Raw genomic sequence first — 23,928 nt, 5'->3', positions numbered from 1 at the left:
GTAGTTCCACCTCAGGGTGGAGATCTGGTATACTCATAGCTGTTTTTATGAAGCGCGTCATGTAATCTCTTAGGCTTTCATACTGACCTTGTTTGATTGTGTTCAGGTAATCAGAATCATGTAGATAGATTGCTGATCCTACAAAATGCTCCTCGAACGGCTTTGATAGGTCTCAAAAACGAGAAATAGAACATGCAGGCAAAGAACAAAACCAATCAAGTGCAGGACCATCTAAGTAAGATGGAAAACAACGACATAAAACTTTATCGGATGCACCATTTACTATCATTATGGAGATGAACTTTTTTATGTATTTCTTTGGATCACCTAACCCATCATATGGGGTTAAGGTAGTTGGGAGAGTGAACCTCCTGAGCAACACGAAGTTCATCACCTCGGCCGTGAATGGCCCAGGAGAGTTTTCTAGGTTGTCATCCTCGTCTTCTGGCCGAGCTTCCTCATTGTGCTCAAGCTGTTCTTCTTCGTACCGAGCGATTTCGGAGACATGCGTCGGCCCTGACTGATGCTCGGCTTCTTCTGTTCGTTCTTGTCTGTCATTGTTATTCTAATTTTTCATTCTTTGGTTCTGTTCTGCCATGCGCTGGTTGGCTTGTTGTAACTCGGTCACCATTTGAAGAAGTTCAGATGGCGTAGGTGGAAGTTGCTCAGCCATGGCTCTAGGTGAGAACGTCGAGGCCGATGATATAAAGAAAGAATTCTATTCTCGGCCCCACGGTGGGTGCCAATTGTTCCTGTATGGATACCTAGAGGGGAGCTCGGCTATTGGGAATCGGCGTCGAGTTGTTATCTTCGATGCCGATCTATGAGCCTTAGGGCAGTCTGAGCTTTTCGCCTAGAGAGATGTCCAATCGTGCAAAGTGTGGAAAAAGGGGGGAGTGTACCTGCAAAGGCACTCCAAAACTTAAGCTAGTATTGAGAATTCAATGTGTCTTTAAGATAAAAGATTATACCTTTTACAGGTGAGAGTACAAAGGTCGGTTACATTCCTGTTTTATTGTCTGAATTGAAGAGCAATAATAAAGGTGTATTGGATGAAGATATCTAATCGGACGTTTTGGATGTAGGATGTAGTCCGTTAAGCTTGTGTAATGCCGAACTACAACATAAATTTGCTGAGTTATGACTCATAATGCCGAGTTATTACGTCGAATTTGTATCGGTTGGATCAAGGTCATATATATTAACATACATATATGTTAACTCTAATGATATATATTATTATCGTACTATATTTATTACTAATATATTTATGTATTTTACATAATTTATTTATTTACAATGTATTCAAAATAAATATAACATAAATGTATTTTACCAACATGAATATAAAAAAATTTTAACGATAATAATATATATATTAAAAGAAAAACAATACTAATAATATAACATGTATATATAGATATAAATAATTTTAAAAAAATAATAACTTACATATCCATAATAGTTATAGATGTCAAACAATATGTTGTCCTGTTAGAAAGAATTAAATTTTGTATCATTTTAACTTAAATCACACTTTTCTTCATTAATAACCACACTTCTAATAATCGCACTTTATTTTAACAATATGCTACTTTCATGCATGCTTATGGGTATCTTCTACTGCCTTTTTCATGAACAGAACCTGTAGTGTCCGCATATACGTGTTGCGACCCCTGCTTCTCGCCACCTACGAGATGTACTCATCACCACTCCCGCATCCAATTTCTATTAACCCCACTCACCTCCATAAATATAAAAAATAATTTCTGTATTTTTGCTTCTAACTTTCATCACCACCCCAATTGTTCTTAACCTTAGGCCCTGTTGGGCCTTCTTCTCCCAACAGCTCACTCGGCAAAATATCTTGAAGCTCTTTCAAAAGAGGGAACACTTTCTCCAATTTCTCCAACTCCTCTTTCACGTCATAGTTAATCTTAGGACCCCATTCCCTAAAGTAGTTCAACCATGGAGGTTCCACAACAATCTCTTTCTCCAAATACTCACCAGCAGCAACTATCTCATACCCTACTCCAAAATCCACAACCATGTTGCTCTTAGCAGTGTCATTTCTTATTCCAATGTCACCAGTACCTTGAAGAACAAGGCCAGCTTTTGGGTACAAAGCATGACCATTCAATGAAGAATAAGCCACTGGTTTGTTCCCATTTTGGAATTCAGCCATTGATGCATCCACCCATTGGCCTTTACTATGTTGTGAGAAGTAAATATTCCACAACCAGCCATTGAAGTTGCTTATTCTTAGTGTAACATGTTCCCAGTCCCCCACGTGTTCGCCGATTTTCCCCAATGGAACTTTGCCTATGAGTCCTAGTTTTGCAGTTCCAGGACCATTGAATGGGTAGAAAACCCACATTGCAAGGTCAGTGAATGTTCCACCAAACATTGGTTTCACATGAATGTAGGCTTGGCATGTTTTGAAATTACCCTTTTTGACCCTGTCATGGTTGGTTTTGTCACTAGGAAGGTCTAACCAATAGGTCCCATCATTAGAACCAAGTTGTGGGAGGTTTGAGCCATTTGGTTCTATCGCCACAGGCTTTGATTCTTCACCTTTGTGGTATAGTAAGCCCCCATTTGAGAAAAACCAATCGGTGGAACAAGGTTGGTACTTTTCATCAGGGTGCAAGTACATGATTGGAGCATAAGCTTGAACTAATGCATTAATTTGGGGTAGATTAGGCATTGAAAAAGAGAAGTTGTTAATGTTGGAAGTTTTCAAACAAGAAAGAGGAATAGTGCTTGTTGTGGCAGCACCAACGTGGGCTAAGAAGGTTCCTACAAGAACACCTTGAGCTTTGATTCCTCTATTGGTTGGCCTAATGGAATGGACATTGAAACCTTTGTCATCTTCACTCTTTTGTGGTCCCCAAATCCATGAATATGTCTCACATTGCTCAGTGAAATCTGACCTCACACACATGATTTTGTCCAATGATGGCTTCTGGGGTGTGTTGGTAACAACATGTCCCAAGGCCTTGTATCCTTCAGGTGGTGCTGGTAACCAAACATAGCCATCTTTGTCTTGCTTGATCTTGGTGGAATTGCTGGTGTATACCAATGTGTAATCAATTGGTTTCTTTAATAATAATGCTCCTGTTGAAGAATCATCTTTTGCAACAAGAACAAAACCAAAGAAAGGCTTGCTGTTTGGTTGGCTGTATGATCCTAACATGAAGAACCCTTCTGGTATTCCTGTTGGCTCAAAGAATGTAGCTCCCAAATTGTCTGGTCCACCTTCTTGTGTTGTCCAAACCTTGTTGAATGTTGAAATTTGTGATACTTTTAAACCACCAAGATCAATGATTCCACTTGCAAATCCATCACCTACATATTCAATAATTCATATATTTATCATTAGGGAAATATTTGCATGACATTTAATATGTGCGTCAAAACTTATTCCTTAATGTAAATGACTATATATATTTCTAAGGCATATACAAGTATACGATAATTTTTCTCATAATATCAAAGATTCAATAAAAAAGGGTAGAAAGTATGCACCTTTTGGCCAAACTGGTATATTAGCTGGAAGCTTAAATGTGGTGTTAATGGGAAGAATTGTGTTATTGTTAGAACCAGCTATGTTCCCCATACTGTTGGAGCTTAATTTCTCAGAAGAAATAATAGATAGAGTAATGAGTATGGTGAATGTGAATAATTGGTAGTTGTGCATATATATATATATATATAGAAAGAAGCAACAAATTATTTAAGAACTAAGAAGCATGCATATTCTTCTTATGAATAACGTGACGGTATTATAATCATTAAGAAAATATGTGAAATGGAAGTGCAGTCGTGCAAGTTTACTTTTATGATATTATATTCTAATTTCTAGGTTGGTTAGTTTACACTTCACACACACACATACACACGTAACGTATGTTACCTAAATTTCAAACTATATAGGGTATCACCATCAAGGTAATTTCTTCAATTATATGTGAATGCATGGAACTATATCTTTAATTTCTTGTTGCATTTGTCAGTTAAAAGTTATGTTATTTATGGTAGAAATTATAATGTATTTACAACTCATTTATTGTTGGATATAATGTAAATGTAGTTTAAAATTTATACTTCATCGAATAATAAATAAAATATGAAATTGTCACATATGCAACTAATATATCTACTGATAACATTTTCTTAGCTTAAACAACTTAACGCTGTTGTTTATTGACTTAGCAAAGAAAGCAGATAATATTCACATTCATTACACTTGTGTCACCTAGTCACCTACCAAATTGGAAAAATATTACTCTTAGCTTTAGCTTTAATTAGTATTTCATTATTCAGAGTTATAAAAATACAATAATATTTCATGATCACAACATACAACCTACAAAAATATTCGTTATTATATTAGGAAGTGAAAAGCAATAACATAATAATGGGATCGAATGATAGCAACTCATCACTATTCATCATTGGACTGTATTATTAGTTTTATATTTAATTATATTTTTTTATTTTGATATCTCACTAATATTTGTTTAATTGTGTATCTCAGGATAATAATAATTATCACCATTAACGTTGTTAATCAAGGCATAATTTTAATTTAAAATCCATATAAACACAATGTCCCCACATGGTAATATTATATTTTATTTTATAGTTTCGTTTTACTTCGAAAAAGTTAATAGGTAAATATTTTCAAAATCGTTTTAAAATGAAAATATGCTTTCGTGGGAATAATATAAGATTTCTCCTTTCTAGAATATAATCTGAACATATTACATCTCTTTTAGATAAAGTAAATATTTGGCATAGTAATAAATTACAAACTAGCTAGTTACATTTATATGAAAAAAATTAATACTTTCGCTAAAATGATTTTTAGCATATTGAATTTTTTATATTTTATTTGGAGCTTTTGTAAATACTCTCCTGTGTCTAGAAAAGGATATAATGATTATAGTGATTTTATTACTTTCGTTATTCAATGGTCAATATGGCTTAATAAACTGAAGTTGAACACAAGGTTGCAAACCTAATAATGTAAAGGTATTCACTTCAATGAAAATGTTAAAACATCTTTTTTATAATTTTTTAAAGATAAATTTTATCCAATATTTTCTAAAATAAAAAATAAATTACTTTTTGTGATATGTCTAATTATTATTGGATAAATAAAATGAACTAATTTATCATAATTAATATTAACTCTTAATTTAATTTAAATTATGATAGTTAAAAATTTAATTTTAAATTATAGATATAGTATTAAATATGCATCATAAACTTCCTATAATTTTATTTTGCAATATCATGCACATAAAAATAATTATTAAAAACACCTTTTATTGATAATGACCAAAGATAAAAAAAAAACTTATAAACTAATTGTTACTGATGTCAGTTAAATGTTGTATCTCATTTTAAAATTTTTATCACTATTTTTCGTCTTTATTTTGCTGTTGAATACTGGATAAATACTGAGTAAATACATTGACTAAGTTTAGGGAACTAGGAGAACGAAAAATATAAAATACTATAACATATTTTGCCTTGGTTACAAAATAACCAAATTCAACGTACTTGTGACTTAATATTGTATTATTATCTTCCGCTTAGGATGAGCACGAGTCGCGAGTATCTAATTATCCATTCGAATCCGAACCAAACTAATTAAATTAGTTTTAAAATTAATGAGTAATTGGATTCAATCTAAACTAAATTGAATAACTTTCTTTAATAATTGGTTTGGGTAACAATTTTGGAGGTGTGAAACCCGAACCAATGCGTAGACCCGACCATATATTAATTAAATAAAAAAATAAAAATTTAAAAAAATATATATGTCTTTTAATATGTTTAAATTTTAATGTCTTTACACTACAGGAGATACGGTAAATAGTGGCACTTTATTAGAGGCGGTTATGAAAACAGTTGCTATTTTTTAATTTTGCAACGATTTTGTGGTCAATTTGAGAAAAGCCGCTAGATGTTCTAATTTGCTGTGGTTTTGGAGAATAGCCGCTATTTACTTTTTTTTTTTTAGGGATTCGACCTCCTCCTCTTTCTCAAATATCTACCTCATTTTTTGACTTTTTCCCATCCAATTTACAACACACGGTTCTTTCCTCTCTAGCTTCCTTCACCGCCTTTGCTCCTTTCCCAAGTTCTCTCGTGTAGTCGCTCAAAAGCTAGCCCTTCTGTTTTCTCTACTTTGTCAAATCTGCTAACCATCTCCTCCGCGAAGTTTTGTGCGTGATTCGAATCTACTGCAACTGCACGAGCGTTCTACCACCGTCGCCTCCAACCTCCGTCGCCTCCACTGCTGCCCATCGTATATTTTTCTCCTTCACCCCCTTTTTTGGCTAGGTTTCAAGTTTTTACAAGAGGCGAAAGGCTCCTCACCCAATCCAAACCGTACTTCTGACCTAGATCTGCTCGTTGTTCATGCCTTCCTCTTTTGCTCTGCTCCTTTGCTTCAGGTTTGTTCTTTTTTATTTTAATTGTTCTGAATTTTTTGTTCACTCTGAATCTCTGAATCTAGTTGTAAGACCCAAAACTTTTAAAAAGTCTTATTATCATAAAGTCTCAAATTATATAGTTATTTATAGCCTTAATTTCAAAAATTATTTTATTAAAGAAAATTAAGGCAAGTTGTGATTTATTAAATTTGAGATAAGTTATGATTATTATCCAATTTTATAATTATTGGATTATTTTCTATATTTGAATTATAGAGTTGGTAGTTGTGAAACAATAAAGATTTCATATGATTTGGATTAAATAAGTAATATTTTAAATATTAGTACTGGTATTTTGGAATATGAAGAAATTAAGTATATTACTTCTAATTATTTGGTTGGGACATTTTATTGAAAATAATTTGTAAAAAAATTGATGAGCAAATAGTATTTTTATATATTATTATTGTTGGATTAGAAATTATTTCTAATTACTATATTATCCCTATTTTTAAGTAAAATTACTAAAATGCCCCTAACCCTAATTTTCAGAAAAAGAAAACCCTAGCCCCCCAAACCCATGCAGCCGCAGCTGCTGCCCCTCTTCCTTACCCTCATCATCACTCACCCATAAGCAAACCAAACACAAACACAAGTGAAACCCATAGCAGCGCCAAAATCAAAGAAGGAAAGGGAGAAGTGGGCTGACGGGAAGGGAGAAAAAGGGGAAGGAGGCCGCTGCCCAATCTGCGCCACCGTTGCCCTCGTCGCGCCGCGCTGCCAGTGCAACGTCGCCGTGCTCCCACCACAGTCCGACGCATCTTGCCTGCGCCATCACTCGCGCCCATCGCCGTCGCAGGAGGAGCTAGCGTTGCTGTCGAACGATGCTGAGCCACCGGAGCCGTCGCCTCGCCGTCGTGCCTTGCCCCTGTTGCCGTGCGAACAGAGGAGAGCGAGGGACCTAGATAGAAGGGGCGAAGAACGACGCCATCATTGGGGCCCTGGCCGCCGCTGCCAGAGGCGTGGAGGAAGGGAGAGCAGTCGCGCATCCAGTTGCGTCGCCACCGCACCTTGCCTCACCGCCGTTGACCTCTCCGCAATCCACTGCTGTCGGATAAGTGAGAAGCGATGTAGGCCGGGTTTTTGTCGCTATACTACTCCATTTCTACCTCTACCATGCCCTGTTGAAGCTGTCAGAGCCTCTGCCATCATCGGGGTGGCTGTTTAGTTGATGCCGCTGCTTAGGTCGCTGCGGTACGAGCCGCCGTTGACGGAGCTGCTCTGTTCAGTGGTTTCGGCGAGTTTCGACACTGAGGTAAGGGTTTTAAATGAGATTTTCATTCTTTTAAATTCCGGGAAGATTGTTGAGACTGCGTGGTTGTACAATTGCTATTATCAGAAATTCGGGCCGCCGCCATCGCTCGAAATTTAACAGAGCCGCTGTCGGGTTGACATGGAGCTACGACCGTTTCGTTTTGTTAATTCAGTGAGTATTATGATTTTCGAAAGCCCTGCGTTAGTGTTCTATTCCGTGTAATAAAGTGTTTATGATGTTGACGGTTCTAGGGGTTAGAATCCAAGTTTACTTGTGGCGTTGAGGCTGTTTCTTCTATTGAAGAAAGTCCCGGATGAGCTCGCCTCCGTAAATATTCACCAGTGAGGGTGATGGATATAAGATCATGATTATGATCAAGTTTATGATGAGTATAACTCGAGTTGGGGATGCATGACATTGGGACAGTCCAATCGTTAGCTACCAGGACTTGTCGGGTTGGCTCTATAACCGACAGATGATATCATCAGCCATTAGGAACAGGCATGCATCATATGCATCTATGTGACCTTGTTTGGGTGTGCATATTGTACTTGGTTTGCCTATGTGATTACTTGTGATTAACTGCTAATTGCCCTACTTGCTGTAACTATTTGTTTGTGCTTGAACCTTCATACTTGTGTTTGCAACTGAAACTCTGTTGGACTGTGGTGATTGGTTGTCGATTGGATTTGTTTGGGCCTAGGGTCGTGGTTGAAATGAGATGGGCCGATGGTTGGTTTTGGCTTTATGTGTTTTCGGTTTGGAAAGATATGAAAGGCTATTTTGGTTCAGTATAGATAAACCTTTTTGAAAGTCTTTTTGATGTTTTGAGAATTGAACGGTTCCTCTTTCAGAAAAGATTTCCGACTTTACTTTTATTGTAAACTGTTGTTTTTTGAAAAGAGGCATAAGACGGTTATTAATCACTGGTACGGTTTATCTTCATGTATCCTATTACAGTAATTCCCAAAAACCCTCTACTGAGAACCCTCTCGAGGATGATGTTCTCACCCCCCTACATTTTTCTCCTTTCAGGATATGGGCGCTGAAGTCACGAAGAGTTTATTTAATTGTTGTTGTGATGCTCTGTATTGTTTTAGTTATGTTTTATTGTACCCTCGCCTTTATCTTGATATATTCTGTAAGAGGGATAGGAATTGTATTGGTTAATGCTTGTAATATATATATATATATATATATATATATATATATGTATGTATGTATGTATGGATGTATGTTATCTAATGCAAGTATTTTGGGAGCGGTAATGCGGTTTTAAAGTTTTAAACAGGCCCATATTTTAGTATTAAATAGTATAAGTGTCGTCGTAATGTCTAAGCTATCAGAGTTGCGCAGCCGGAAGCGTGAGCTTTGGTAGTTAGAGTGTTACACTAGTCTTGCTCTTGGTTTTTGCACTAATTTGATTGCTTTGCTTCAAAAAAGAAGAAGATAAAGCTCAATAGAGAATCTATCTAGCATTTTTCATTCAATATCTAAACCAAGTTTCAATTTGAAATGTTAGAATAATTTTTACAAGTATTTGTGGTGGACGAAATTGTGATCCATGTTCTTTTGTACTTGTATGAAATCATTATTATGGCACTGGTTGAATTCACAACTCCGTTCAACTAACCAGCAAGTGTACTGGGTCGTCCAAGTAATAAACCTTACGCGAGTAAGGGTCGATCCCACAGAGATTGTTGGTATGAAGCAAGCTATGGTCACCTTGTAAATCTCAGTTAGGCAGATCAAACCAATTGATTCTGGATTTTCTAAAATAAATAATAAACAGGAAATAAAAAGGGATAGAATACTTATGCAGAATCATTGGTGGGAATTTCAGATAAGCGAATGGGGATACTGTATGGCTCAGGGACGCCTGCTCTCCTACTGCCTCAACTCAATCCTTCTTACTCCTTTCCATGGCAAGCTGTGTATAGGGGTTCACCGTTCGACGATGGCTACTTTCAATCCTCTCGGGAAAATGGTCCTCTGCGGCTGTCACTCGCATGGCTAATCGTCTGGAGGCATCACCTGGCCGAAGGTTACATCCCATCCTCGCAGTGAAAACTACGCTCACGCGCTCTGTCACAGCACGGCTAATCACTGGTTGGTTCCCGCGCCTACTGGAATAGAATCCCTTGATTCTTTTGCGTTTGTCACTAATGCCCAGCACTTGCAAGTTTGAAGTACGTCACAGTCATTCATTACCGGAATCCTACTCGGAATACCACAGACAAGGTTAGACTTTCCGGATCCTCATAAATGCCGCCATCTATCTAGCTTATACCACGAAGATTCTGTTGGGGAATCTAAGAGATACACATTCAAGCTCTGTTGCATGTAGAACGGAAGTGGTTGTCAATCACGCGCGTTCATAAGTGAGAATGATAATGAGGGTTATCTAATCATCACATTCATCATGTTCTTGGGTACGAATGAATATCTTGGAATAAGAATAAGAGAGATTTGAATAAAAGAAAATAGAATTGCATTAATACTTGAGGTACAGCAGAGCTCCACACCCTTAATCTATGGTGTGCAGAAACTCCACCGTTGAAAATACATAAGTAAAAGGTTCAGGCATGGCCGAATGGCCAGCCCCCTGAAACGTGATCAATAGCCTCTTAGGATGAGGAATAAAACAAAACTGAGACCAAAGATGTAACGTGGTCAAAAAAAGACATCTAATACAATAGTTAAATGTTCTATTTATAATAAACTAGCTCCTAGGGTTTACATGAGTAAGTAATCGATGCATAAATTCACTTCCGGGGCCCACTTGGTGTATACTTGGGCTGAGCTTGATCAATCCACGAGCTGAGGCTTCTCTAGGAGTTGAACTCCGAGTTATGACGTGTTTTGGGCGTTCAACTCCGGATCATGACGTTTTTCTGGCGTTTAACTCCAGACAGCAGCATGTACTTGGCGTTCAACGCCAAGTTACGTCGTCAATTTCCGAATAAAGTATGGACTATTATATATTGCTGGAAAGCCCTGGATGTCTACTTTCCAACGCCATTAAGAGCGCGCCAATTGGAGTTCTGTAGCTCCGGAAAATCCATTTCGAGTGCAGGGAGGTCAGAATCCAACAGCATCAGCAGTCCTTTTGTCAGCCTTCTTCAGAGTTTTGCTCAAATCCCTCAATTTCAGTCAGAATTTACCTAAAATCACAGAAAAACACACAAACTCATAGTAAAGTCCAGAAATGTGAATTTAACATAAAAACTAAGGAAAACATCCCTAAAAGTAGCTTGAACTTACTAAAAATTACCTAAAAACAATGCCAAAAAGCGTATAAATTATCCGCTCATCACAACACCAAACTTAAATTGTTGCTTGTCCCCAAGCAACTGAAAATCAAATAGGATAAAAAGAAGAGAATATACTATAAATTCCAAAATGTCAATGAATATTAATTATAAGTAGATGAGCGGGACTTGTAGCTTTTTGCTTCTGAACAGTTTTGGCATCTCACTTTTTCCTTTGAAGTTCTGAATGATTGGCTTCTCTAGGAACTTAGAATTTCGGATAGTGTTATTGACTTTCCTAGTTAAGTATGTTGATTCTTGAACACAGCTACTTATGAGTCTTGGCCGTGGCCCTAAGCACTTTATTTTCCAGTATTACCACCGGATACATAAATGCCACAGACACATAACTGGGTGAACCTTTTCAGATTGTGACTTAGCTTTGCTAAAGTCCCCAGTTAGTGGTGTCCAGAGCTCTTAAGCACACTCTTTTGCCTTGGATCACGACTTTAACCACTTAGTCTCAAGCTTTTCACTTGGACCTTCATGACACAAGCACATGGTTAGGGACAGCTTGACTTAGCCGCTTAGGCCTGGATTTTATTTCCGTGGGCCCTCCTATCCATTGATGCTCAAAGCCTTGGATCCTTTTTACCCTTGCCTTTTGGTTTTAAGGGCTATTGGCTTTTTCTACTGCTCCTTCTTTTTCTATATACTCTCTTTTTTTTTTCGAATGCTTCTTCTTTTTCACTGCTTTTTCTTGCTTCAAGAATCAATTTCATGATTTTTCAGATCATCAATAACATTTCTCTTTGTTCATCATTCTTTCAAGAGTCAACAAATTTAACATTCATAAACAACAAGATCAAAAGACATATGCACTGTTCAAGCATTTATTCAGAAAACAAAAAGTATTGTCACCACATCAATATAATTAAACTAAATTCAAGAGCTATTTTTGAAATTTATGTACTTCTTGTTCTTTTGAATTAAAACATTTTTCTTTTAAGAGAAGTGAAGGATTAATGGATTTTATTCATAGCTTTAAGGCATGGTTACATACTAATGATCATGAAATAAAGACACAAAACATAGATAAACACAATACTAAAAACCGAAAATAGAAAGAAATAAAGGACAAGGAATGAATCCACCTCTAGTGGCGTCTTCTTCTTGAAGAACCAATGATGCTCTTTAGCTCTTCTATGTCCCTTCCTTGCCTTTGTTGCTCCTCCCTCATTGCTCTTTGATCTTCTCTTATTTCTTGGAGAATGATGGAGTGCTCATGATGTTCCACCCTTAGTTGTTCCACATTATGACTCAATCCTTCTAAAGAAGTGTTGAGTTGTTCCCAATAGTTGTTTGGAGGAAAGTGCATCCCTTGAGGCATCTCAGGGATTTCTTGATGATGAGCTTCCTCATGTACCTCTTGAGAACCGTGAGGAGCTTCTCTTGCTTGCTCCATCCTTTTCTTGGTGATGGGCTTGTCTTCTTCAATGGAGACATCTCCTTCTATGATAACTCCAGCTGAGTAACATAGATGGCAAATAAGGTGGGGAAAAGCTAGCCGAGCCATAGGTGAGGGCTTGTCGGCTATTTTGTAGATTTCATTGGAGATGACCTCATGAACTTCTTCTTCCTCTCCAATCATGATGCCATGAATCATGATGGTCCGATCCACAGTAACTTCAGATCGGTTGCTAGTAGGAATGATGGAGCGTTGAATGAACTCCAACCATTCTCTAGCTATAGGCTTGAGGTCCAGTCTTCTTAGTTGGACTGGCTTGCCTTTGGAGTCTCTCTTCCATTGAGCTCCTTCCACACAAATGTCCATAAGGACTTGGTCCACCCTTTGATCAAAGTTGACCCTTCTTGTGTAGGGGCGTTCATCACCTTGCATCATAGGCAAGTGAAATGCCAACCTCACATTTTCCGGACTAAAATCCAAGTATTTCCCCCTAACCATTGTGAGATAATTCTTTGGACTTAGGTTCATACCTTGGTCATGGTTCCTAGTGATCCATGTATTGGCATAGAACTCTTGAACCATTAAGATTCCGACTTGTTGCATGGGGTTGGTTAAGACTTCCCAACCTCTTCTTTGAACTTCATGTCGGATCTCCGGATACTCATTCTTCTTGAGCTTGAAAGGGACCTCAGGGATCACCTTCTTCTTTGCCACAACATCATAGAAGTGGTCTTGATGGCTCTTGGAGATGAATCTTTCCATCTCCCATGACTCGGAGGTGGAAGCTTTTGTCTTCCCTTTTCCTTTTCTAGAGGATACTCCGACCTTAGGTGCCATTGGTAATAAAAAAACAAAAAAAAGCTTATGCTTTTACCACACCAAACTTAAAATTTTGCTCGCCCTCGAGCAAAAAAGAAAAGAAGAGTAGAAGAAGAAGAAGAAAATATGGTAGAGAGGGAGAGAGGTATGTTCGGCTATGTGGGAGAAGAAGGGGTTGTGTTGTGTGAAAATGAAGTAGAAGGGAAGGGTATTTATAGGGAGAGGGGAGGGTGGGTGTTCGGCCAATTTGGGTGGGAATGGGTGGGAAATTGAATTTGAATTTTATGAAGGTAGGTGGGGTTTATGGGGAAGAGTGGGGTGATGTGAATGGTGAATGGGGGAATTGGGAAGAGGAATTGAGGTGATTGGTGATGGGTGTTTGGGAAGTGTGACATGGGGAGTAGGAAGAATGAGATTTAGGATTAGGAGAGTGTGATTAGGATTAAAAGGTAAGGTGGGAATATGGTAGGTGGGGATCCTGTGGGGTCCACAGATCCTGAGGTGTAAAGAAATACCATTCCTTCACCATATAGGCATGTAAAATGCCTTCATGCATCATTCTGGCGTTCAAACGCCCATTGGTGCATGTTCTGGGCGTTCAACGCCCATGTAATGCATGTTTCTGGCATTGAACGCCAGTTTCATGCTTGTTACTGGCGTTCAGCGCCAGCTTTTCTCCTCTAGGCACATTCCTGGCGTTCAACGCCAGGATGTTGCTTGTTTCTGGCGTTCAGCGCCAGAATGATGCTCTGTTCTGGCGTTGAACGCCAGCCAGATGCACCTTACTGGCGTTGAACGCCAGCCTGTGCGTCCTCCAGGGTGAAAATTTTTTTCTTCTGTTTTTGACTCTGTTTTTAATTTTTTTGATTTTTTTCGTGACTCCTCATGATCATGTACCTAATAAAACACAAAATAACAATAAAATAAAATAAAATAGAATTAGATAAATAAAATTGGATTGCCTCCCAATAAGCGCTTCTTTAATGTCAATAGCTTGACAGTGGCTCTCATGGAGCCACAAGGTGATCAGGTCAATGTTGTATAGTTGTCCACACCAAACTTAGAGTTTGGATATGGGATCTTAACACCAAACTTAGAGTTTGGTTGTGGCCTCACAACACCAAACTTAGAGTTTGACTGTGTGGGTTCTTCTTGACTCTGAACTGAGAGAAGCTTTTCATGCTTACTCTCTTTTGTCATAGAGGGATGGCCATGTGCCTTAAACACAAGGTATTCCCCATTTAATTGAAGGACTAATTCCCCTCTGTTGACATCTATCACAGCTCCTGCTGTGGCTAGGAAAGGTCTTCCAAGGATGATGCAATCATCCTCTTCCTTCCTAGTGTCTAAGATTATGAAATCAGCAGGGATGTAAATGCCTTCAACCTTTACTAGCACGTCCTCTACTATTCCATATGCTTGTCTCAATGACTTGTCTGCCAGTTGTAATGAGAACAAGGCAGGTTGTACCTCAATGATCCCCAGCTTCTCCATTACAGAGAGTGGCATAAGATTTATCCCTGACCCCAGATCACACAGAGCCTTTTCAAAGATCATGGTGCCTATGGTACAAGGTATTAAGAACTTGCCAGGATCTTGTTTCTTTTGAGGTAGAATTTTCTGAATCCAAGTATCCAGTTCATTAATGAGCAAGGGAGGTTCACTTTCCCAAGTCTCATTACCAAACAATTTGGCATTCAGCTTCATGATAGCTCCTAAATATTGAGCAACTTGCTCTCCAGTTACATCTTCATCCTCTTCAGAGGATGAATAGTCTTCAGAGCTCATGAATGGCAGAAAGAGATTCAATGGAATCTCTATGGTCTCTATATGAGACTCAGATTCCTTTGGATCCTTAATAGGAAACTCCTTCTTGCTTGAGGGACGTCCCAGGAGGTCTTCCTCACTAGGATTTTCGTCCTCCTCCTCCTTTGTGCATTCGGCCACTTTGACTATGTCAATGGCTTTGCACTCTCCTTTTGAATTCTCTTCTGTATTGCTTGGGAAAATACTGGGAGGAGTTTCAATGACTTTCTTACTCAGCTGGCCCACTTGTGCCTCCAGATTTCTAATGGAGGATCTTGTTTCACTCATGAAACTGAAGGTGGCCTTTGACAGATCAGAGACTACATTGGCTAAATTAGAAGTGTTTTGTTCAGAATTCTCTGTCTGTTGCTGAGAAGATGATGGATATGGCTTGCTATTGCCCAGCCTATTACGTCCACCATTGTTAAAACCTTGTTGAGGTTTTTGTTGATCCTTCCATGAGAAATTTGGATGATTTCTCCATGATGAGTTATAGGTGTTTCCATATGGTTCACCCATGTAATTAACTTCTACCATGGCAGGGTTCTCAGGATCATAAGCTTCTTCAGAAGCTGCCTCTCTAGTACTGTTGGACGCATGTTGCAATCCATTCAGATTTTGAGAGATCATGTTGACCTGTTGAGTCAACACTTTGTTCTGAGCCAATATGGCATTCAGAGTATCAATTTCAAGAACTCCTTTCTTCTGAGGCATCCCATTGTTCACGGAATTCCTTTCAGAAGTGTACATGAACTGGTTATTTGCAACCATGTCAATGAGCTCTTGAGCCTCTTCAGGCGTTTTCTTCAGGTGAATAGATCCACCTGCAGAATGGTCCAATGACATTTTCGAAAATTCAGAGAGACCATAATAGAATATATCTAATATGGTCCATTCTGAAAACATGTCAGATGGACATCTTTTGGTCAGCTGCTTGTATCTTTCCCAAGCTTCATAGAGGGATTCACCATCTTTTTGTTTGAAGGTTTGAACATCCACTCTCAGCTTGCTCAGCTTTTGAGGAGGAAAGAATTTATCCAAGAAGGCAGTGACCAGCTTATCCCATGAGTCCAGGCTATCCTTGGGTTGTGAATCCAACCATACTCTAGCTCTGTCTCTTACAGCAAAAGGGAAAAGCATGAGTCTGTAGACTTCAGGATCAACTCCATTTGTCTTTACAGTCTCACAGATCTGCAAGAACTCAGTTAAAAACTGATAAGGATCTTCAGATGGAAGTCCATAAAACTTGCAGTTTTGTTGCATTAAAGCAACTAGTTGAGGCTTAAGCTCAAAGTTATTGGCTCCAATGGCAGGAATGGAGATGCTTCTTCCATCAAACTTGGATGTTGGCTTTGTGAAGTCACCAAGCATTCTCCTTGCATTATTATTATTTTCGGCTGCCATCTCCTTCTCTTGTTCTAATGTTTCTGAAAGGTTACCTTTAGAATAATTTAATTTAGCTTCTCTTAATTTTCTCTTAAGAGTCCTTTCAGGTTCTAGATCAATTTCAACAAGAGTGCCTTTATCCTTGTTCCTGCTCATATGAAAGAGAAGAGAAAAAGAAAAGGAAGAGGAATCTTCTATGTTACAATATAGAGATTCCTTTATGTTAGTAGAAAAAGAAAGGGGATAAGGAAAGGAGAATGGTTCGGATTTTTAGATGAAGAGAAGTGAAGAGAAGTGTTAGTAAATAATTAATTAAATAAAATAAAAAAAGAGAGGGAGAATTTTCAAAAATAATTTTGAAAAAGGGGTTAGTAATTTTTGAAAATTAAAGATAAGATAAGATTAAAATTAAAATTTAAAACAAAAAGAATTTTTGAAAAAGAGGTGAGATATTTTCGAAAATTAGAGAGGGAAAAGTAGTTAGGTGGTTTTGAAAAAGATAAGAAACAAACAACAAGTTAGTTAGTTGATTGAAAAAGATTTGAAATCAAATTTGAAAAGATAAGAAGATAAGAAGTTTAGATAAGATATTTTGAAATCAAAAAAAGATAAGATAAAAAGATAAAAAAATTTTTTTATTTTTTTTTTGAAAAAGATAAGATAAGAGATAAAAAAGATTTAATTTAAAAATTTGAAATTATTTACTTCACTAACAAGAAACTACAAGATAAGATTCTAGAACTTAAAGATTGAACCTTTCTTAGCAAGAAAGTAACAAACTTCAAATTTTTGAATCAAAACATTAATTATTGATTATATTTTCGAAAATATGATGTAAAAGATAAGAAAAAGATTTTGAAAAAGATTTTTAAAAAAAATTTCGAAAATTATAAAAAAAATGAAAAAGATGTGATTTTTGAAAAGATAAGATTTTTAAAATTGAAAATTTGACTTAACTTGTAAGAAACAACTAATTTTTAAAATTTTTTGACCAAGTCAACCCAAAATTTCGAAAATTTGGAGAAAATTAAGGAAAAGATATTTTTTTGAATTTTTTTGAATTTTTAATGATGAGAGAGAAAAACATAAAAAAGACCCAAAACATGAAAATTTTGGATCAAAACACATGATGCATGCAAGAACACTATGAATGTCAAGATGAACACCAAGAACACTTTGAAGATCATGATGAACATCAAGAACATATTTTTGAAAAAAATTTTAATGCAAAGAAAACATGCAAGACACCAAACTTAGAAATCTTTAATACATGGACTCTAACAAACGAAAAATGCATATGAAAAACAACAAACAACACAAAGCAAGAAAACATCAAGATCAAACAAGAAGACTTGTCAAGAACAACTTGAAGATCATGAAGAACACCATGAATGCATGGGATTTTCGAAAAAATGCAAGAAAAATTTTTAAAGCATGCAATTGACACCAAACTTAAAAATTGACTCAAGACTCAAACAAGAAACACAAAATAATTTTTTTTATTTTTATGATTTTATGAATTTTTTTGAATTTTTATTAATTTTTTCGAAAATAAAGTTTAGAAAAACGAAAAATAAAAGAAAAATTTTGAAAAAGATTTTTGAAAAGAAAATTACCTAATCTGAGCAACATGATGAACCGTCAGTTGTCCATACTCGAACAATCTCCGGCAACGGCGCCAAAAACTTGGTGGACGAAATTGTGATCCATGTTCTTTTGTACTTGTATGAAATCATTATTATGGCACTGGTTGAATTCACAACTCCGTTCAACTAACCAGCAAGTGTACTGGGTCGTCCAAGTAATAAACCTTACGCGAGTAAGGGTCGATTCCACAGAGATTGTTGGTATGAAGCAAGCTATGGTCACCTTGTAAATCTCAGTTAGGCAGATCAAACCAATTGATTATGGATTTTCTAAAATAAATAATAAACAGGAAATAAAAAGGGATAGAATACTTATGCAGAATCATTGGTGGGAATTTCAGATAAGCGAATGGGGATACTGTATGGCTCAGGGACGCCTGCTCTCCTACTGCCTCAACTCAATCCTTCTTACTCCTTTCCATGGCAAGCTGTGTATAGGGGTTCACCGTTCGACGATGGCTACTTTCAATCCTCTCGGGAAAATGGTCCTCTGCGGCTGTCACTCGCATGGCTAATCGTCTGGAGGCATCACCTGGCCGAAGGTTACATCCCATCCTCGCAGTGAAAACTACGCTCACGCGCTCTGTCACAGCACGGCTAATCACTGGTTGGTTCCCGCGCCTACTGGAATAGAATCCCTTGATTCTTTTGCGTTTGTCACTAACGCCCAGCACTTGCAAGTTTGAAGTACGTCACAGTCATTCATTACCGGAATCCTACTTGGAATACCACAGACAAGGTTAGACTTTCCGGATCCTCATAAATGCCGCCATCTATCTAGCTTATACCACGAAGATTCTGTTGGGGAATCTAAGAGATACACATTCAAGCTCTATTGCATGTAGAACGGAAGTGGTTGTCAATCACGCGCGTTCATAAGTGAGAATGATAATGAGGGTTATCTAATCATCACATTCATCATGTTCTTGGGTACGAATGAATATCTTGGAATAAGAATAAGAGAGATTTGAATAAAAGAAAATAGAATTGCATTAATACTTGAGGTACAGCAGAGCTCCACACCCTTAATCTATGGTGTGCAGAAACTCCACCGTTGAAAATACATAAGTAAAAGGTTCAGGCATGGCCGAATGGCCAGCCCCCTGAAACGTGATCAATAGCCTCTTAGGATGAGGAATAAAACAAAACTGAGACCAAAGATGTAACGTGGTCAAAAAAAGACATCTAATACAATAGTTAAATGTTCTATTTATAATAAACTAGCTCCTAGGGTTTACATGAGTAAGTAATCGATGCATAAATTCACTTCCGGGGCCCACTTGGTGTATACTTGGGCTGAGCTTGATCAATCCACGAGCTGAGGCTTCTCTAGGAGTTGAACTCCGAGTTATGACGTGTTTTGGGCGTTCAACTCCGGATCATGACGTTTTTCTGGCGTTTAACTCCAGACAGCAGCATGTACTTGGCGTTCAACGCCAAGTTACGTCGTCAATTTCCGAATAAAGTATGGACTATTATATATTGCTGGAAAGCCCTGGATGTCTACTTTCCAACGCCATTAAGAGCGCGCCAATTGGAGTTCTGTAGCTCCGGAAAATCCATTTCGAGTGCAGGGAGGTCAGAATCCAACAGCATCAGCAGTCCTTTTGTCAGCCTTCTTCAGAGTTTTGCTCAAATCCCTCAATTTCAGTCAGAATTTACCTGAAATCACAGAAAAACAGACAAACTCATAGTAAAGTCCAGAAATGTGAATTTAACATAAAAACTAAGGAAAACATCCCTAAAAGTAGCTTGAACTTACTAAAAATTACCTAAAAACAATGCCAAAAAGCGTATAAATTATCCGCTCATCAATTTGCTACTAAAGTTTCAATTTGCTGATATGCCGTCCACTAGAGGGTCACGCATTCTCGAAGGATACCTGTCACTATTCAACGCAACCGCCGTAAAGAGGGCGAAGGAGCTTGGCGCCATTGTTGTTGGAAAGACCAATCAAGATGAATTCGGTATGGGTAGCACCACTGAAGGTTCTGCATTTCAGGTTCTTCAATTTTCTTTAATGTTTAATTTCAAGTATTTGCGATTCTGTTATTTCTAGAACTAGCTTACAGTTAATTTCGTGCTGAGCATACTTAATTATATTGTATTGTATTGCATTGCATTTTGTTTTAATTGTGCAGATTGAAGTCTATGTCTGTTCTTTCCATTTTCCAATTTAGGTGAAATGAATTGTTTAACTTTTTCTCAACAATTTTATTTTAAGTTTCATTTTGAGATAGTGAGTGTAAACTTCACTGGAGATAGAAATTAAGCTCAATTTTATTGTTGAGGTTTCCGAATTGAGAGATCTTTAGATACTATGCACTTGCTACATGGTTCTAAAACCATGGTTGCATTGCTAGTACTCATGGATGTGGTGTAATTTGGCTAAGCTTTATGAGGTATGGATGAGGAAACCTTTGTAGGAACCTCATGACACTGCCATTGGTCATTGTCCGTTTACATGACTATACCAACATTAATGTATAACACCATAATGCTTGGTTTTATTTCGGTTGGCTGCTGTTGCTGCACTGTGTGTGCAATACGAAGCTGATTTCAGACCAAACATGAGCATTGTAGTCAAAACTCTGCAACCTTTATTGAATGGACGACCTGGCCCTGCTGGTGATACACCAAACTAAACTGCCTATATCTCTTTGTACCTCTATCTATGAGTATGTGCACATTTGCTTGCAAAATATAAGAAAAAGACTGGTTCAGAAGCTGGTGGTAAATTTCTCGAACAACAAATATGGTTCCCATTGTTTACACTGTATTCATTTTGTTCATAATCCATGAGGGTTTTTTGAGGTATACATGCTTCTTTTATTTATTTATTTATTTATTTATTTATTTATTTTGTTGCTTGTTTACATACCTTTTTTAAGTGTCCCTTTTTGTGAATTATTGCCTTCTTACTTGAAACTCTTGGGAAACTGCAAAATAGAAATGAGAATGCACAGAGTAAATAGGCATAGCATGTCATTGCCGTATTTATTCTTCGGAAAAGAGAGTTAGAATGGACAAATTGTAACAGCCCAAACCACCCGCTAGCACGATATTGTCCGCTTTGGCACACAAGGCCTCACGGTTTTGCCTTTGACGATAGGGATGATAGCCGAAGCCCCCCACACTCACTCGTCAAAACGCGTCATGCTAGGAAGAGATATCCACACCCTTAGAAGGCATGCTTCGTTTCCCTCCTCAACTGATGTGGGCCTTACAATCCACCCCCCTAAGGGAGCCTAGCGCCCTCGCTAGCACATCGATCTGCGTTCTGGCTCTGATACTATATGTAACAGCCCAGACCACCCGCTAGCACGATATTGTCTACTTTGGCACACAAGGCCTCACAGTTTCGCCTTTGACGATAGGGATGATAGCCGAAACTCTCCACACTCACTCGTCAAAACGCATCATGCTAGGAAGAGGTATCCACACCCTTATAAGGCATGCTTCGTTCCCCTCCCCAACCGATGTGGGCCTTACACAAATCCTATTCTTGTAAATTAATTCTTCAACTTTTTTTAAAGCATCTCTATGTGAATTTCTCTCTTCATCAAGATGAGAGCCAGCCAGCCTTTTGTGAGTTCCATTGTTGTGCTTGAATGATATTGTGAGCTTCTCCCTCGAGAAGAAAAAATTGGGTGGATATTTTTGAGATCCGTGATGCAAATAATTTTACATGAACCCGGGTATAGGCTTCTAGGTCCTCCGATCTCCACATTTAAGTGTGCTCTGATAAGAACTATCACCTCAGTTCGTCGTGTTGTGTTATTCACTTGTTTTTCTGTGGACTTGATTGAGAGTTGAATTTATTTTCATCTAGCTAAGGAAATTTCAGCTTGAACTAGGAGGCAAAAATGGCATTCTAAAAGCTATGAAATTAGAATGGACGGTTGGTTTAGCTCATAGTCACTGTCCTAGTTGATGAATTGGCAAGTGAGCAAGCACAAAAGGCTTAAATATGTTTTTTACTATCAAATATTTCTATGATAGGAAAAAGAGAAAACAGAAAAGTTGCATAAAAGTATTGGAAATGAGGTAAAGTAAAAAATCTCCCGTTGGCTTCTTCTGCTGATTTATATGTTCTTCCAGCTCACTGTGATAGTTTCCATTTTCATAACTATTTTTAGGTTGTAGCAGCTCAGAGTAAGCAGCCAAATCAATTATTTCAAGAAGAGAGCAAGGAGGATAATCTTTGCCATTCAAAAAGGAAGAGAGTTTCCAAACCTCAATGTAACTACTATGACCATGATTTATGCATGTATATGTACAAAAATTAGCCTAGATACCCATTTAAATAGGCCTTTCTCTCATGCAGCTGCTGCACCTGCTGTTGCTAAACAAGTAACATCCAAAGAAAAGATTGAGAATCGGAGGTATGAGTTTAACTTTGCCTTTTACAGGAGTATTGTTTGAGTTGGACTATCAATTGCTGCAAAACAAGTTATCTTATATGGTCCCTTGAATATGCAAATATAGGTATTCTTTGAGAAAGGAGTCTGTGAATTTTAATGCTGAGAAACTTGAACCAGCTGAAGACAATTTCTCTAAAGAAATCAAACATGATGACTTGCATCTACAAGAAACTATGGCAAATGAAAATGAACGAACATCACTTGGATCCAATGTTAACCAAGAACAAGCTAGAGAAGATACTTCATGTAATGCTGCTCAACTTAACTCGGCTATGTTTTCATTTGATTTAATTAATTCCTTATTTATATTATTTCATGCAGCTTCAGGACCAACTAACTCTGAACAAGTTAATGCCAAAAAGAATATCGAAAAGAAAAGGTATATACTACTTTATGAAGTTAGATCACCTTGCTTTTGACCAGAAATTTATCTTTAACTTATTATGATATTACTGAATCCAGAGGATCAGAGTTTCTGAGTGTTCAGACGGTCTTTTTTGTAAACTTATACTTCAAGTAAATAGTATTAGTCTTGTCTAGCTCTGCTGTGATGTATGGTAGTACTTGAAATATGTTCATTGCTTATATATAGTTTAAATGCAGCCATCATCAATTCATCATCATGGTATTATCTGTATAATTTAGATTTGCTAGTGCCTACTCTTTTTCCAATTAGTGTTACACTTTGTGTATTGTATTATCAAGAATCCTTTGATCTCTTCGGATAATTGTAATAAAAATCAGTTGAACCTGTCTCTAATTTCTTCTGCCAATTGTTTGATAGATGGATCTCCTTGATGGTTGCTCGTTCATGGAATAGAAACTGGCTTGAGGACATCTTAAAAGAACTTCCATCAGAGAACTTAGATGTTCTTCCTTCACCATATCTCCCTCTTCCACTAATGAGCATTGTCAAAATTGCTTGGTATATATTCATATAACTATCCTAACTAAACTAAGGAGATTTAACCAATATAGACATTTTTATTTTACATGTACATTTCTCAGAGCAAACATTAGTCTTGAGAATACTGCAAAAGTTTAACATTAAATTTTATCCACTTAATTGTGTTAAGCTACTTATCTATGCCTCAAACTTTGTATATTCTATGGCTTACCAATACTAATCTACCTTTCTTTGGTGTTTATGCATAATAGAGAATGTGGAATATTATAATAGAGAAAAATGGTCTAAATTATTGTAACTAATCGGTTTTTTTATAAGCCCATGTATGAAATTGCGGCAGTTCAAAACCGTCGCATTTTTTTAAAAAGCACTACATAGATTTGCAGCGGTTTTGAAAACGCCGCAAATTTTTTTTAAAAATTCACTGACCAAATAGCGGCGGTTTTGCAATCGCCAC

At 37.4% G+C, this 23,928-nt stretch overlaps 1 protein-coding gene across 1 annotated transcript; it reads right to left on the bottom strand.

Annotated features, from left to right (window-relative positions):
* Positions 1-1,474: 1,474 nt before the first annotated feature.
* LOC130942212 (hypothetical protein At1g04090-like) lies at positions 1,475-3,663 on the bottom strand. Its single transcript, XM_057870912.1, has 2 exons — positions 3,529-3,663; positions 1,475-3,348 (listed from the first exon to the last, which is right to left on the bottom strand). Exons 1-2 carry the CDS (start codon positions 3,617-3,619, stop codon positions 1,784-1,786), a joined length of 1,656 nt encoding a protein of 551 aa, XP_057726895.1. The 5' UTR covers positions 3,620-3,663; the 3' UTR covers positions 1,475-1,783.
* Between the last annotated feature and the right edge of the window lie 20,265 nt (positions 3,664-23,928).

This window comes from Arachis stenosperma, chromosome 7, assembly GCF_014773155.1.
Source record: "Arachis stenosperma cultivar V10309 chromosome 7, arast.V10309.gnm1.PFL2, whole genome shotgun sequence".
NCBI lineage: Eukaryota > Viridiplantae > Streptophyta > Magnoliopsida > Fabales > Fabaceae > Arachis > Arachis stenosperma.
This window is presented reverse-complemented; position numbering and strand designations above follow the sequence as displayed.